This window comes from Ailuropoda melanoleuca, chromosome 1 (genome assembly GCF_002007445.2).
Source record: "Ailuropoda melanoleuca isolate Jingjing chromosome 1, ASM200744v2, whole genome shotgun sequence".
NCBI lineage: Eukaryota > Metazoa > Chordata > Mammalia > Carnivora > Ursidae > Ailuropoda > Ailuropoda melanoleuca.
The window spans coordinates 8,631,487-8,648,786 of record NC_048218.1 but is presented as its reverse complement, the minus strand read 5'-3'; the positions used below and the strand labels follow the sequence as shown (position 1 = coordinate 8,648,786).

Here is a 17,300-nt window from a genome sequence, read left to right as displayed (position 1 = left end):
CTCCTCCCTCAGTTCTTCGACCTCCGCCTCGCCCTGGGGCCTGCGGGTCTGGCCCCACCTAGCAACCTTTGCCCCCGCCCCGCCCTTGGTCGGCCAGGGCCCAGCCTCGCCCCACTTCACTTGCTTGAGCCTAGGTACCCCAGTCCCAGCCTTACAGAATTACAGATCCTTCCTGGATATGGAGCTCAATTTATCTGCCCACCCCCTCCCCACTATACTTAGTGACTTGCTTCCCAAGAGTACAGTATGGAGAGGGAAGAAAATTAACTCCAGTGGAGAAACCTGGCAGATATCTGCCTTGGTCAAGTGATGAGGATTAATGGTGATTAATCATGTTGATAGCGTGCTCCCCAGATATAAGAAGGGTACTTCACCTCTATGGTATTCCTCACCAAAAGCCATAATCCCAATTCTTCTTAGGAAAAATATCGAACCACCCCAAAAACACCCGACCATGTACTTGGACAAAATCTGTCATAGTTCATGAAAAACAAGCAAAGTCAGAATCTCTCATAAACCAAAAACAAACAAAAACCTAAGAAGACATGACAGTTACATGTAATGTAATGTGCTATTCTGGAGGGCGTCCTGGAATAGAAGAAAAATATTAGGAGGAAAGCTAGTAAAATCCAAATAAAGCACGGAGCTTAATTAATACTACTGTTCCATGTTGCTTTTTTTACTTGTGACAAATAATAGATGTTAATAATGGGAATTTGATGAGGAATTCTCTACTACATTTGCAACCTTTCAGTAAATATATTCTAAAATTAAGTTTATTGAAAAGTAAAGGGGGGGTGGGGCCCGCTGGGTGGCTCAGTCAATTAAGCATCTGACTCTTGATTTCAGCTCAGGTCATGGTATCAGGGTTGTCAGATTGAGCCTCACATTGGTCTCCACGCTGAGCATGGAGCCTGCTTAAGATTCTCTCTCTCCCTCTCTCTTTGCCAAGTCCCACCAGTTAAGCACACTCTCCCAAATAAATAAGGAAAGAAGGAGAGAAAGAAAGAGAAAGGAAGAAAGGAAGAAAAGAAAGAAAAAGAAAGAAAGAAAGAAAGAAAGAAAGAAAGAAAGAGAAAGAAAGAAAGAAAAAGAAAGAAAGAAAGAAAGAAAGAGAGAAAGAAAGAAAGAAAGAAAGAAAAGGGGGGTGGGAATAGTTGGTTCCAGATTTGGACCTGTGATTCAATGCCATCACCAAGGATCAAGGCTCTCATTTTCCACAATGCCATTCTTAGGGAGTTAGCTATTCATCTGTTGGTTTGTTTCTTTTTAGTGTCAAGACAGCATTGCTGCAGCTCCAAGCATCCCATTCGCACACAAATAAACTTAAGACAGAAAGAAAAGCATCCTAAGAGTCAAGTATTTTCCTTTTATGAGTGAGGAAAACACTGATAGTCCCATTTTCTAGATGGGAATTGGCAAAGATTCTCTCCTTGAGCAAACTCTAGCCAGGCTCTTCTGAGCCTTCCTCTAGCTAGAGCTCAGTCTTGGCCTATAAAATTTACAAACTCAGTACACTGATTTCATTTCCACCCAACACACACACACATTAAAATTATATTTTTAAAAAGCAAACACTAACATAGTTTCTGATAGCTCAAAGCTGCCGGTATTTTAATCCTACTTCAAGTAGACAAAGAAATCTGAAGTCACTTTGGAGTTGTTCAGCCCCAATTAGCTGGTACAGAAAATCTCCCATGCCATGAGTTGTACTGACTTGCAGACACTAAGGTATAAAAATTGGATCATTAAAGCCACTTGTTCTATCTTACAAAAAAAAAAAAAAGCTTCATCCCTACGATGATCCTAGCCCTCTTTAACACATTCAAGGCTGCCAAAAAGAATTTACTATTTGTTTTAGCCAACAACTGATAATAAGCCCTTCACCACCTTTTGTTAGATAGCGCATTTACTAAAAAGGATTTATAATTTGTGAGTTCTTCCTCTGTTCAATCGAGGTATACATCTACCCCCTACAACTCAGCAGTGTCTTTCTCAAGGACTTGAAAGCCATTTCTTTGAAATATAATCATCAGAAAAGATAGGGCCTCTGTCTCCCAGTCTCTGGTAGCCCACACAGCTGGCCTAATGACATTTACACTGACCCACTCTTTATAATTTTTCATTTCCCCAACTCTACTTAAGCACCTCCATTCCCCCTCTACTCCCTCATTCTCCCTTTAAAACACTCAGCCACTTCTGCACAAATCCAAGTTTGAGTTCAGTTCATGCTGGACCCACTTCCATATTTCAATAGTATATTACTGATTAAAATCTCTCCTTACCACGTTAAACAATATCCAGTGTTATCTTTCACAAAATTAAGTAAATTGCTTAGAGTTACATATCTACTAAGTATCTCAGCCCCAATTTGATTCTGGGAATCAAAATCCATGCATCCACCCTTTTAAGAAGGCTTATTGAACATCCAAAACAAGCAAAATATGTAAGAAATGGAGCTCTATGAGTGCAAATAATCATGGGCAAGGGAAGACCCTGAGAGCTTAATAACTTGTCATTTAACAGGACTGTTTTTCCTACATCTTCTATGTTAACAGACACCATAGAACTAGGTACTCTCAGGCAAATAAAATAACTACTTTGGACCAGTGGATAGTAAAGATGTGAGTTCATTCCACGAGTTAAAAGATGTGATAAACATTCTTTCTCCATCTAGCAGCCAGGATGATCTCAGAGTTGACTCACAACCAAGCAATATCTTCCAAGCTAGCTAGTACCAACAGAGATCTAGGGCCTCCATCTCTCCTCCTTTGTTTCATTTCTCAAGTTGTTCAGAAGTCAGACAAAGGGCTATATATGCAAAGTGGTAGGAGCCTCACAAACACACAGCCAGGGTCAAGATCCAAATTTGACAGGACGGAAAAAAAAATTCAAAATCATCCAAATGAGCTTCATTCACTGGCTTTAAATTAGCATGTTTTCAAAAAAAGTTGCAAAAACGTTTCCCATACTCAAATCTGTCCTTTCCTTCGTGATACTTCCCCTGTTCTTATGCTTACAAAGTCCTTTTCCAACAAATTTAAGTTATATTTTCTTATACTCATTTTATGGTTGCATTTATAAAACTGTAAATTTAAAAGTGAGAAAGCACTTTTTTCTCTTTATAGAAATTAACTGATGACATTATGCAATTATCACTCCCTTTCCCCAGGACCATTTTTGGAATAATTCTTTCTTCCCTCCATTAATTGTTAATACCATTTTCATCATATGCTAAATTCTTATTTCCCTGTGATATTTTATGTATTGTATTTTCTTGAGTGTCCTGCCTCATTGACTACAAGACCTCAAGTCTTGCGTTGGGATCAGTACTAAAAGGATAAACAAATCAGGCAGAAAATATAATTCACAGCCCTCTTGGAATTTGCCTTTTGAAACAGCAGGCCCTCACCATGCCCAAAGTTTCTGGCACACCATATGCTATCTGTGAATGGCTCTCTAGGTGAATTTAATTCCTCCCACTTCCTTCTAACACTGGCTCACCCAGCTATAGAAGAAAGTAAGATGTAATGTGGAGAGAGGCCAGCAAATGACTAACCAAGTATAAATTTGGATAAAAGAAGAAAATCTAAAACAAAGATCTTAGTTATCTTGAGTGGAGAAGAAAAAAAAAAAAAAAACCTCCCCAAAGGTTACACTGCACAACTCCATCTATGTAACATTTTAAAACAATTTTTAAAATGAGGAACTGATTACTGGTTCCAGCCAATATGGAGTGAGAGGGTAGACAATAGAGTATGTTTGGCTATAAAAAAGCAATGGGGGTCCTTCTGCTGATGGAAATGATTTATGTCTGGACTGTAGTGGTGGACAGACAAACCTATATGTGATAAAATTGTATAGATCCAAATACACACACTATTAAGTACAAATAAAACTGAGGAAATCTGAATATGATTAGTGGATTGTTTTGATGTCGATATCCTCAGTTATGATACTATACTATTGTGTTGTAAAACATTACCATAGAGGAAAACTGGGTAAAGTATAAGGAATCATTGTACTTTTTTTTTTTTTTTTACTGTATGTGAATCTGCAATTATCTCAATAAAAATTTAGGTCAAAGAAAGCAAAGGTCTTTCCCAGATTGTTAGTTTTGTTTTTTGCAACTGCTTGGAAACCCACCTTGAAAGTGGAACAAAATTGAAATCTATCTAAAGCATTGCTTGTAACTTTCTGTTGTGATGGAAATACTGTAGATCTGCACTGCCCAATACAGTGTCCACTAACACATGTGACTACTGAGCACTTGACATATAGGTAATGCAACCAAAGACTGAATATTAATATTAAATATTAAATAGTGGCTGTGGCTCCCTTACAGGGACAGTACACAAATGAGATTGGATTTTATAGTTCCTATTCCTCCCGGTGAATGGAAATAAGAGGAAGAAAAATAATTTCCCAACACTGAATTAATTCACGAACTTTCTGAGGATCCATTTCCTCACTTTAAAATGAGGAAAATAAGATGGACCCTGACAAGCTATTTTGAGTGTGAGAAAGGGCTTCAAATCCCCCTCAAACCCCTACACTGCAGGACCTGGATACCAGTAACTTGATGACCCTGCAAACATCTAGGGGAGGTAATCCTGTGACATATCAGTTAATGCTCCCCACTATTATGTAAAAACCAGCCAGGATTAGTACATAGATTTGCTTTCACATACTTAAGGAAGAAAACACCACACACACGATCCCTTGCCATGCTACTAGCAGCTTATTTCACAACTATAGTTCCAAAGACTTCAGTTCAAGAGATTTTTTTAAGCATCAGGTAAAAAAAAAAAAAAAAAGTCTGGAAAACTACGCTATTTCCTCAAGTGCACACACAGCTACTTTCATTGTTGGGAGAATACGAGGAAAACTCAAGGAGAACCAGAAATAAAGGCTCAGTGAGTGACTTGGCCAATTAGAACAATTACCTCCACACCAGGGCAGGGCAGTCGCCAAGGCAGCCACTGCCACCCACCCCCAGGTTTGTAAACCGACCTAGTCGCCCTTCGCGTTCTCCACCGACCTTGGGAGGGTCCCGGGAAGCCACGCCCTAAGGGGGCGCGATCTGCCCGGGCGCACCTAGCAACCTCTGGCCTCGCGCAGGCGCACCGAACCCTGCCCGCAAACCGAGGCGCGGTGCTGAACGAGTTCCGCTGGTCCGCTCTCCCGGCCACTACTTCTTGCGCGTCCCGTCCTTCACACACACACACATACAGCCATGTCGTCAGGCACCCGAGTGGCGCTGGTGACCGGGTCCAACAAGGGCATCGGCTTCGCCATCGCGCGCGACCTGTGCCGGCAGTTCTCGGGGGACGTGGTGCTCACGGCGCGGGACGAGGCGCGGGGCCGGGCGGCCGTGCAGCAGCTCCAGGCCGAGGGCCTGAGTCCCCGCTTCCACCTGCTGGACATCGACGACCTGCAGAGCATCCGCGCCCTGCGGGACTTTCTGCGCAAGGAGTACGGGGGCCTAGACGTGCTGGTCAACAACGCGGGCATCGCTTTCAAGAGTAAGAGGTTGGGAGGGGCGCCTGGGTGGCACAGCGGTTAAGCGTCTGCCTTCGGCTCAGGGCGTGATCCCGGCGTTATAGGATCTAGCCCCACATCAGGCTCCTCCGCTATGAGCCTGCTTCTTCCTCTCCCACTCCCCCTGCTTGTGTTCCCTCTCTCGCTGGCTGTCTCTATCTCTGTCAAATAAATAAATAAAATTAAAAAAAAAAAAAGAGTAAGGGGATGGGAGCTAGGAGGGGACGTGGACCCTCGGAGCTCCCCCTGCCAGGGTGGGCTCCATCTGTTGGGGAATCCATGCGGTGGGGCTCCTAACGCCTGTGGCATCCAAAATGGCTCCTTAGGGAGGGAGGAGGGATGGACAGACAGCACTGCAGCACCGACAAAGTCCAACAGAAATTGCAGGGCTTATCAGCCTGAGAGACCTTTGTGTTTCCTCCTATTCCTGGGGACTTTTTCGAGATTGTCAGAGTGTTTCTCTAAGATTGGATTTGGGGGTAGCTGGGTTATTTTTACTGCATTTTGAAACAAACAAGAAAACTGCACGAATTGGTTAACAAGAGATCCCACCTGTGCACCATGGTCCTCTTCACCCAGCCTCCCCCAATGGTGTGATTTTATACCACTACAGCATATTAAACTAAGAACATTGTCGGTGCAACAATACTGTTAACTAGATGCCAGTTTACACAGTTCACCAGATTTCACATGCACTTATTTAATATATGTCATTCTGTGGAATTTTGCCACAAGGCTACTACTAACGCTACTCTCTTTCTCCCCCGGAAGCTGCTGATCCCACACCATTTGATACTCAAGCAGAAGTGACCATGAAAACAAACTTCTTTGGTACTCGAGATGTGTGCACAGAACTACTGCCTCTAATGAAACCCCAAGGTGAGCCTCATCAGGGGCCCAAGCTTTGGTGTTTCTGGCATGATCTGCCCCTGCCACTCTGTCCCATCTACAGGCCCCTGGTCCCTCTCCCTGCTCAGCCACACTGGCCTGATTGCTGTGTCTCCAACTGGACAGGTACCCCTCTGCCTCAAGACGCTTACTCAACCAGCACTCAGCAGTGCCCTTTGTTCTGCTTGTCCTTCACAACTGCCTCTGTCTTCTCTGTCAAGTCATCTCAAATCTCTCCTCACAGAGGCCTTTTACTCACTCCGTGCCACTCATAGGTGCAGAACCCTGAGGATTCCTTCCTGGACCCTTTCTGTTCCCTCACTCTCTCTCCCACGGATTTTACTCACACTAGTGGATTCCTCACTCTTCAAACTTCTAAGGCCTCCCTCCATCGGTCACCTGCCTAGAACATTCCCAGAGCTCCAGACACACATCCTTCTCTTCTGCCACTCACGCTCCTCAGGATGTCTTCCCAGACCTGTCCAGCCTGGGGGAAGACCCCTGCTCATGGTCACCAGGAGGCCTGCACACTCACATGTGGCCAGAGTTGCTGACAGCCACACCCCAACGGTACAATTCCACATGGATGGGGCACCTGTACTGCCCCCCACCCCGGGCTGTAATATTGGATGTCTCTTGTTGCATAACCCACTGTTCATGCATTATCCTCATTCCTCCTCCTCCCAATTCCCTCTTCCACCTGATATCCCCATTCACCTTTCACAGGGACATCAAGTTCAGCCTCTGTGCTGGTCCTGATTACCTGCAATGATACTAGTCGAAGGAGTGGCTTCCCTCCAGTCCACTCCCACTACTATTTAAGAAGGCTACGTAAGTCTAGAAAGAGTGGACTGTTTTAACCACAGCTATGTTCACTGTCATCCAGGTTTCCCGGGTGGGGGAAGAGACAATTTGCTCCACTATTCCCTTAGGAATTCCCACATAAAGACTTAAAGCTATACTTATACAGTTTCTTCTTTCAAAATTATCCCCGCTTCCCATTTCCACAATTGCAGCCCTGGTCCTGGGACCACGGTAAGAGTTGGAAGAAAAGGAAGTTGAGATGACGTAGGGAAGAACTGTAGGGTCAAGTTAGCATCCTCCCCCACACCCTCTCCCCAGAATCCCCAGCGAAGTAGAAGGATCTGTCCAGCGGGACGGTCCCTTGGCACCCACCCCACTCATGCTGCGTGTGAATACATGCAGTGAATGTGTCTAGGCCCCATGTACCTTTCTCTCATGTTTGAGACAACCGGGGATCCAGAGGCCTGTTCCAGTTCTCTGTGGAAACACTTGTCTGCAGAAGAGAACGTGTCGCTTGGCCTGCAGAATTGTAACACCTTAGTCCAAAAAGTTGCAGCATCTTCTGTTCTCATCCCGCTATACTCCTTGAACACCGGCATCTTCTTCTAGGTTTACCCGAAGCTTGGTCCAAAATAGAGCCTTGACTGTCCAGACCCATTTGGAGCCTCTCAAGCTACTACCTTCCACCCAACTTGCCAGCTCTGTGCACGACCCTCCCCTTGGGCAGTCTCTCCCATAACCATCTCCAGCCTTTGTCTCTTTTGCTGAGAAACAGAAGAGTCATTAGCATGTCTTTCCCCCCAGGGTGCACGAGTCCATGTCAACAGTTACCCCAGCTCTGCATGCATTGCTGCAGCTCTCCCATTTCCACTCATCTCACGGACCAGATGGCCACTTCATACAGGCACAACAGGATATCCACTTGCTGGTTCCACTCCCATTCCAGTCCTGAGAGGGGTTCTTCTGAGGGGCACTGACATGTCCAGCTTTAATCTGCCCCCTGAATTGCCCCAGTGACTTCCATAAGGCCATGCCCCATACAGATGTCTTTCAGTCCCCTGGTTTTCCACTGCCTCTCTTCATGACTGTATTCTCAGGCCATAACACACTCCCAAGTTCATAAAAACCCTATCATAGACTCATCACCATGCAAGTCAGACCAGGCTAATAATCTGTCCTTACCATCGTCAAACAGAGTAGCAGCCTTCCAAACCAGATGGAACAGCCCTCCTTACACCATTCAGCTCTTTGCTGGTCTGTACAGGCCTGATTGTAGACGCCTCCCCACTGACCATAAGATCGTCAGGTGGGCCCAAAGGTGGCCTGAGGGAGAAAGAGGTCATCCGCTCCTGAAAGCAGTGAATGTCTTCTTACATTCTCCTGAGCAGGTTCTTTACAGCGTTTCCATTTTCCCGCAGCACACCTGCTCAGTGCCTCCCCCTCAGAGTATTTCTCAGGCATCAGAAACTTTGTGGGTGTGACAAGTTTCAAGACCGTATCTTAGTCGTCACTCACACAGACAGTCCTCGGTAACGCTCATAGCAAATTAAGTCTCACGTGGAGATTTTCTCCAACAACATCTTAGCAAAATTGCTATTCGTCATTCCTGTGTCTTTCTACATGACACTTTGTGTTGTATTTTAGGCAGAGTGGTGAACGTGTCTAGCATGGTGAGTCTGAGAGCCCTTAAAAACTGCAGCCCAGAACTACAGCAGAAGTTTAGAAGCGAGACCATCACCGAGGAGGAGCTGGTGGGGCTCATGAACAAGTTCGTGGAAGACACAAAGAAAGGCGTGCACAGGAAAGAGGGCTGGCCTGACACCGCCTATGGAGTGACAAAAATCGGTGTCACTGTCCTGTCCAGAATCCATGCCCGGAACCTGAGTGAGCAGAGGAGAGGGGACAAGATCCTGCTGAATGCCTGCTGCCCTGGGTGGGTGAGAACAGACATGGCAGGACCTAGAGCCACTAAAAGCCCAGAGGAAGGAGCAGAGACCCCTGTCTACCTGGCCCTTTTGCCCTCAGATGCTGAGGGGCCTCATGGGGAGTTTGTCATGGAGAAGAAAGTGGAACAATGGTGAGCTTCATTCACGGATCCGTCCATGGATCCCTTATGATAGTCCCCTCCTTTGACCAAAAGGACTCCCACTGTCAGTAATATCCCCATCTACAGAAAGAAAAAAAAAAAGTATAAAATTTCCCTGCTGAGTATTCACTTTGAGGAGCCTACTAACTCAGGGAAGGTTGTTTTTTTTTTTTTCAATTGCCACTGTGATACAGGGACAGAATAAATGAAATCAGTGAAATAATGAACCCCGGGGATGAATAAATGTTCTCTATCCATGCCTATTTGTGCAGACTCTTTCTATGCTGAGCCAGCTGAGAAGTGCACTACACCTAATACGATTAGGAGAAGTCACAGTTTCACTCAAGGGTAAGCACACGTGACACGAAGAGGCAGAGAGTAATATGTTTGGCTTCTCAGGCCACACGCTCCTGTCGATCTCCCCCAGTCTGCTGTTGTAGCAGGACAGTAACCACAGACAGTATACAAACCAAGAGGGAGGTTGGACGTGGCATGCAGCCTATTGTACCAGCCTGGAGTACAGCTCCGACAACACCATGAAGGGAAGGCACCCCTGTGGTCTCTGATTATCAAACGCACTGGGAAAAAGAAACAATTAGCAAGTGTGAAATGGCAGAGGTAACATAGACACATCCACAGGGCCCTCTGAGACAATGGAGAAAACTGTGTATGGATTGCGTATGGTGATGAGTGCCCGGGAGTGAGGCCCAAGACCCCAGTGTGACGAGAAGATTTTTACCGCCCATCCACGCCAGGCTCCCGGTGGGCCTGACTGAACGTCTACCACATGCCTCCCTTCACAGGAATAAGCATGCTGGAAAGGTGCCTCTTCTAAACTGACAAATGAGGACTATCGATGTCAACAAGAACACACAGGATCTCCACTGCACATTTGCAAAAATACTCTGAGGTCGCATAGGTCTTTTTGCCTTATTTTAAAACAACACCTCATTATATAAAATACTTCTGAACTGTGACCTTCAACTAACCCATAAAGTAGGCACTTTAGGCCAATGGGATTATGTAATCATTAAATCCAACATTCCAATCAATACCTTGGCCCACAGCTGCTTCATAAACATCCCCTCCCACCTGGAGATCCTCAGAATCACACAGAGGGAGAGCCCTGCCCACAGCCAAGTCTCAGCACAGGACTGATTCTCTGTTTCTCCCTCTTGAGTCTCTCCTTCGAAAGGAAGGGGACCTGTATCCTCAGAAGCACCTTCCCCACGCCAGAAATTTCACTGCACCTCGGAAGAACCCAAGCATTCCCATTCCGAAGAGAAAGGACACATACCCGAGACAATGTCTCCACTCCTTTTTCCCTTTTGTGGTTTTCCCAAAATTATTTTAGGTCAACTACCGTGAATCTCTACCCCCTATAACCCATCACCAACCACCTATCTTTCGACGAGCATTTCAGTCCAACCTGAACCATTGTTTGCCTCAAAAGAGGGACCTTAAGAGGGTAGAGTCTCGGCTGGGTTCAAGGTGCAGGGGCCAGGGACAGAACTAGAACATTTGGCCCCTCCTACAACGGAGGGACTGAGGCGGGGCCTTGGGCACTGGGAGCCACAGTGCTGAATCCTAGAGCACAGGTGCACCGGCATCTCTGTCCTTGTTAGCCTCTGCACCGCCAGCCCTCCGTGGGGCCCACAGCACCATCAGCGCACCACACAGGGCAGTGCTTGCTCTGCACACGGCCATGGGGTCAGTCCCCCGTGTGGCTCTGGTGACCGGGGCCAACAAGGGCATCGGCCTCGCCATCGTGCAGCAGCTGTGCCGGCAGTTCTCGGGGGACGTGGTGCTCACGGCTCAGGACGAGGCGGAGGGCCAGGCGGCCGTGAAGCAGCTCCAGGCCGAGGGCCTGAGTCCCCGCTTCCACTGGCTGGACATCGATGACCTGCAGAGCATCCGGGTCCTGCGTGAGTTCCTGCGCAAGGAGTACGGCGGCCTCGACGTGCTGGTCAACAACGCCGGCATCGCATTGAAGCGTAAGGACCCGGGAAGACTTAGGGCTGGAGACCTCTCTCAGGGCACCTTCCCGTGGGGGTTGGGCGTGGTCCCTGAATGCTGCTGGAGGGTCAGAGCTCCTATGGGGTCGAGAAGGGCCTGCCTAGGGAGAGAGGCTAGACTGCAGGCACAGGGAGAGAAGAAGCCTATGGCCGTGTCAAGCCTTTAAGCCCAGAGCTCCGTGGCATTGCCGTGGATTAATCTCTGGGACCTGACAGAGATTTTTGCAAGTTTAATTCAGTTTGGATCAGAGCCATCCAGTGAAGGTTTAACCTATTTTGTGATAAACACAAACTGCAAACAGAGAGACACAGAAATCCCAACGGCACATTCCACTTAACCTCCTGGAATGATGCCAACTTGCCAAGCTACAGGGCATTAACACACCACACACATCACATTGGGAAATTACACCTCACTAGCCCAGACATTAATGACAATGCACCCGTTTGCACGTGAAAATAAAATGTGACTGTCATTCCTGGAATCCTCTCCCATGGCTACTACATTTTAATCTATTCTCCTCCACCCCTAACAGATGGTGATCCCACACCCCTTCATATTCAAGCAGAAGTGACCATGAAAACAAACTTCTTTGGTACCCGAGCTGTGTGCACAGAACTGCTGCCTCTAATGAAACCCCAAGGTAAGCCTCATCAGGGGCCCAAGCTGTGCTGTTTCTGGCATGATCTGCCCCTGCCACTCTGTCCCATGTAAAGACTCAGGCCCCTCTCCCTGCTCAGCCACACCAGCCAGATTGCTGTGTCTCCTCCTGGACAGGTGCCCCTCTGCCTCAGGACTCTTACACACTCGTCCTGCAGTCACCAGTGCCCTCCGAACACCTGATCCCTCACAACTGGCTCTGTCCTTTCCTTCAAGTCTTCATTCAAATCTCTCCTCAGAGAGGCCTTTACTGACTCAAGGCTACTCACAGGGGAAATTCCCTGAGGATTCTTTCTCGACCCTTTCTCCTCCCTCTGCCTGTCTCCCAGGAATTTATTTCAGACTAGTGGACTCCTCCCTCTCCAAACTTCTCAGGCCCCCCTAACATCGGTCACCTGCCTAGAACATTCCCAGAGCTCCAGACACACATCATTCTCTTCCTGCTTCTCCTTCTCCTCAGGGTGCCCTCTACACCCTCCCCAAATGCCACCCCTGCAGCCCCCAACCTACACCGCCATCTAAACATCTACACTACTTAATGACACTCACCATTACCCAAAATCACCCTCATCGCAGACCCCACCGTCCCACTCACCATGAATAATGAGGTCACCATGCCCAGCACCTGATTAGGGACCAGGTCCTATGAGTTGTCCTATGGGCTTTGTCCCCACGCCTCTCCTCCATCCCAGCTCTACAACACACACACTCACCTGTCATTTCTGGATCATTGCAACCTTCCGAAGACACGCTGCTTCTTCAGTCTCTTCCTCTCGGGGCATTCTCTGTGCTCTCTGAGGGCTTGCTTACTCCCAAAAGTCCTTCGGGGCAAAGCCCAATCCCTGGGCATCACCTGTAGGCATCTCTGTCATCAGACCTGCCAAACTCCAGGCCCATCTGCTCCCTTCCCCTTCAATGATCTGCACAAAACAAACTCCCAGAATTCCTTGCTTGTCAACTACTGTAATAGTTCCCCCACCAGAATGTGATGCGGGGAACCACCACCCTTTCACTACACTCATTAAGAGAAGCTGATGATTTTAGAAAGATTAAGATCTCTAGCATGAACCAACGACATGCAGGTACACTTGACTCTCTGTTCTGGCCCCGATTCCTCTTCTGTCCTGGAAATTTCTACGATTTCTTCAAGCACTGGGTTCACTGGCATCCAAAGGACAGCTCTCACATGTCACCGTCTCCTTCACTCATCACAACACTTGAGTGGGATGGAGTTCCTTGTGCCACCACCACACATCCTACAGGTATTCCCTTAGGAGGCAAAAATGACTTCTGGCTGAGAAATTTTCCTCACTGACTGAACAGTGTTGGTCCATGCTGTGTGTTGGCCTTGGACCAGAAAGAGGAGTGAGTGTTCTCCGCATTTGCTAAGGCAGGTTCTCATCAAACATTTCATCTTGCCTCAGGGAAACTAGACTTCCTAGACATGGAAGTGCAGGCTATCTTCTCAGTGGGAAAGCAGGGTTTTCTTGCCTTTTGAAATAGGAGAGTTCTTCCATTACTTGAGGGGATGGCAGCCACTGCGGCCATGTTACCAGGACTTTCCCTCTTTGGGGAGACTATCTGGGAGAAATCATAACTAGCACAACAAAAGCCAATACCGTCCGTCCTCTCCCATACTTCACAACCTACGACACAAAGACAATCCTGAATGACTTCGCCAGTTCTCTGTGGGGGCAGAACACATCCCAAGGCCCATGTTTGCTCTGGTTTTTGGCATGGAAGGAGAAAACAAGACAACTGTGAGCCTAAGGACAATGAAGGATAGCAGATGTTGATTCTTCTTCATTTCAAATCGTTTCTTCAAAATAGAGTTTTACTGAATTAATTGAGCCACACACACACACACACAAAAAGCAAGCATCTACAACCAGCAGGTGCCCCCCACTGTCTTCACCAGGCAGTCAGTATCTCGGCCATGTATGCCCTTTCCCACATTCCATGGCATTCCCCCCATCCCCCTAAATTCATATTCTTGAATTAAAGGATACACTCTCTAAAGTGATAAACACTTGTCCTTCTATTTCTCTTTAAAGTGCGCATTTATTTTGAAAAAGATATTAAGAAAGTAGATACTCATTTCAATATAAAAACTGTAAACAATTACTCATACATGTCAATATAAGTTCATTGTTATAAATACTAAATATACTTTCAAAAACAAGTTAGTGAGAACTCTGTCAATGCTTTACACTTTAAACAGCTTTATTGAGATACAGTTCACATATCGGACACTTCACCCATCAGATATCCAACTCCACGGAGTTTGGTAATGGACAGAGTGATGCAACCATCACTGCTTCAAGATTAGCACACTGTCCAGAGCCCAGGGAGATCCGGTGCCCTTAGCTACCAGCCTTCTGTTCCCCCATCCCCCCTGCCCCAAGCAACCACCAATCTACACTGTCTCCCTCCATTTCCTTTCCCAGACATCCCGTGTATGGAGCATCATACCATGAGCGGTCTTTTGTGACTGGCTTTTTAATTTGGAATAACGCTCTTAGGGGTCACCCATGTTGTAGCACCAACATCATTTCTCTTAATAGCATCCATTTAACAGATTCGTTTTCCACAGCTCCCTTGTATGACCATACTGCCAGGACATTAGTCACTCCTTCTGAGCCAATAACAACCCCAAAAGGAGAAAACCCTTGCAGTTCAGCCCACTGAGGAGACTTGTTTTTCCCTACCGAGAGCACAGTGACAGTCTACCAGACCCGATGCAGTCTGCTCACCTTCAAAAGGCCCTCAGTTAAGTGGTCAGCCCTTTGTGGTTCCGTAGACACCTATTTACACAACACTGCCCAAGTGACCACAAGATCTCCATGTGGTCCCAAAGGGGGCCAATGAGGAAAAGCGGCTCTCTACTCATGTTGTCAGGGAGTGTCTCCTGTCACTCTGCTTAGCACGTTCCTGTATAAGGCATGATCTTTTCTTTATGGAACAGCTGGTCACTGCCCAGACAATTGAGATCATTTGTCTCACATCCTCTGAGACATTATGGGTAAGACCAGGTTTAAGACTGTATCATGTCCATCACTTACAGAGGCAGTCTTCACTAACACTCAGCCAACTGGGAATTTGTCCCAAATAGACAAATAGTAGCAGTTTCGGTATTCATCATCCTTGTGCATGCTGTGCTACATGACTCTCTCTGTTGCATTTTAGGCAGAGTGGTGAATGTGTCTAGCATAATGAGCTTCGCAGCTCTTAAAACTTGCAGCTCAGAACTGCAGCAGAAATTTATGAATGAGACCATCACAGAGGAGGAGCTGGTGGGGCTCATGAACAAGTTTGTGGAAGACACAAAGAAAGGAGTACAGCAGAAGGAGGGCTGGCCTGATATAAAAGCAGTCCCATATGCAGTGTCCAAGATGGGTGTCACGGTCCTGTCCAGAATCCATGCCAGGAACCTGAGTGAGCAGAGGAGAGGGGACAAGATCCTCCTGAATGCCTGCTGCCCTGGGTGGGTGAGGACAGACATGGGTGGACCAACAGCCATCAAAAGCCCAGAAGAAGGAGCAGAGACCCCTGTCTACTTGGCCCTTTTGCCCTCGGATGCTGAGGGGCCACATGGGGAGTTTGTTATGGAGAAGAAAGTGGAACAATGGGCACCCCTCTGTCAGTTACCTTCCTGGCTCCCACCTCTAATCTACCCATGACTGACCAAAACAATGTTATACTGTCAACAATATCCTTATCAAAAAAACAAAAAACAAAAATATAAAAAGAATCACTATCCCTACCGAGTACTCACATTGAATTGGCTACTAATTCTATAAGGTTTCTTGTGATTTCCTTTGTGATATGAGAGGAGAAAAAGTGGAATCAATGACAATAATGAATGGAAGAAACAGAAGAAATAAAAAATTCTAAGTAAATATCCATGTGAGCAGATTGTTTCGTGGCAACGAATCCGAATATCACCATTTATTACACTAGGAACTAAGGACCACCCTAAGGAAGGTCAAGAAAAGGGACAGATTAAATGAGGGCTTGGTAAACATTAGTGAAAGATGCAAAGAGTAGGTATTTTGGCCTTGGAAAGGCCAATCATCTCTGTTGGACCTACTCAAATCTCCTGTTTTTGTTTGAAAGTCACCACAAGCCATATATTAACCATGAATGGGGCTGGATTTCACTGGCCAGCATACTTGATCAGCCTCTACGATGACACGGGCAAGCTCAGGAAGGACAGACATCCTCTGTGGTCTCGTTAAATATCAAACTCACTGGGGGAAAAACAACTGCGAGGTGTGAAACGGGAGTGGGCGCTTAAGATACATTCCTAGGACAAGCTGAGACAAGGCCGAAAGTGAATGTGGATTGGTATCAATGGATATGAAAGAATGATTGTCAAATTTCCCCAAGGTGAATGCGTTATTCATGTAGGGATAAAGGGTCACCAAGTTGGTAACATTAACGCAGGCCAGCAAAATATCAGCAGAATGGGAACACATAACGACAGTGAAACATTCGTCATTGTCGAGGCTAGTCTGGTGAATACATGGCTGTCCACAATACTATTCTTTCCACTGTCCTCTTTGAAAGCTCTCAACACAAACATCTGGACACTAAAAGGTCCTGGCTCTGCCACCTAACTGGGTGACCTTGAGCAAAATCCTGCATGTTGCTCTTTGTCAGTGTCCTCAGGTGTACAAGGGGGGTATGTCATTGCACGCTGTGAATAGGAAGTGAACTGATACAGGTGGACAGGCTGAAAACAATGGCCAGGCAAAGTGTCCTCCATCATGAGCCCCTGTAGTAGGGCCTGACACATCCACGACCCTGAGCGGAAGTTCCTACTGCCCCACATCCAGCCTGGCTCCCCGTGGGCTCAGTGAATGCCCACCACATCCCTCCCTTCACAGAAGTATCCATGTGCTACAGACCCGTCTCCTCTCATGATTACTTTTCACTCTTCACCGGGGATTTTCAGCTAACAGAAATGAAAACCGAAGGCCCATGCAAGCAAGTGTAGGGTCCATAATTTAGAAGTTTTTCCCTTCAAAGGGGCTACTAATTTTCTAGCTGTTATCTGGCTTTTCTAAACTAACCCATGAGAAATCTCAATGTCTAGGACAAGACAATAACATCTATACTGCTAGTTTGGAAATGTTACCTGGTATCAGAAAGATCTTTTTTCCTGATACCTTAAAAATAACACCTAATGATATATATTACTTATTAACTGTAACCTTAACATCAAAATTAAGAATTTTAGGCAAACAGGGGATTAGGTAGCCATTAAATCAACTATTCCAATCAATACCTTGACCCACAGTTA

The 17,300-nt window shown here is 46.4% G+C and overlaps 2 protein-coding genes across 2 annotated transcripts in view; both read left to right on the top strand.

Annotated features, from left to right (window-relative positions):
- Positions 1-5,132: 5,132 nt before the first annotated feature.
- On the top strand, positions 5,133-9,578 carry LOC100482421 (carbonyl reductase [NADPH] 1). The gene is made up of 3 exons (XM_011222090.3): positions 5,133-5,525; positions 6,313-6,420; positions 8,878-9,578. The coding sequence occupies exons 1-3, from the start codon at positions 5,237-5,239 to the stop codon at positions 9,312-9,314; spliced, it is 834 nt and encodes a 277-aa protein (XP_011220392.2). The 5' UTR covers positions 5,133-5,236; the 3' UTR covers positions 9,315-9,578.
- Positions 9,579-10,648: 1,070 nt separating this feature from the next.
- The window catches only part of LOC100482670 (carbonyl reductase [NADPH] 1-like), an 8,614-nt gene continuing 1,962 nt past the window's right edge, over positions 10,649-17,300 (top strand). The window contains exons 1-3 of the mRNA XM_034655708.1: positions 10,649-11,313; positions 11,871-11,978; positions 15,182-15,288. Of these exons, the coding sequence (XP_034511599.1) occupies positions 11,025-11,313; positions 11,871-11,978; positions 15,182-15,288 (504 nt within the window). The 5' untranslated portion in view covers positions 10,649-11,024. The remainder of the gene's footprint in view (positions 11,314-11,870; positions 11,979-15,181; positions 15,289-17,300) is intronic.

Bases quoted from the DNA above. Each gene is read 5' to 3' on its own strand.
- LOC100482421 (XM_011222090.3), top strand. From the start codon at position 5,237: ATGTCGTCAGGCACCCGAGTGGCGCTGGTGACCGGGTCCAACAAGGGC. The intron at 5,526-6,312 runs GTAAGAGGTTGG...CTCCCCCGGAAG, and splicing joins CGCGGGCATCGCTTTCAAGA to CTGCTGATCCCACACCATTT. The intron at 6,421-8,877 runs GTGAGCCTCATC...GTTGTATTTTAG, and splicing joins GCCTCTAATGAAACCCCAAG to GCAGAGTGGTGAACGTGTCT.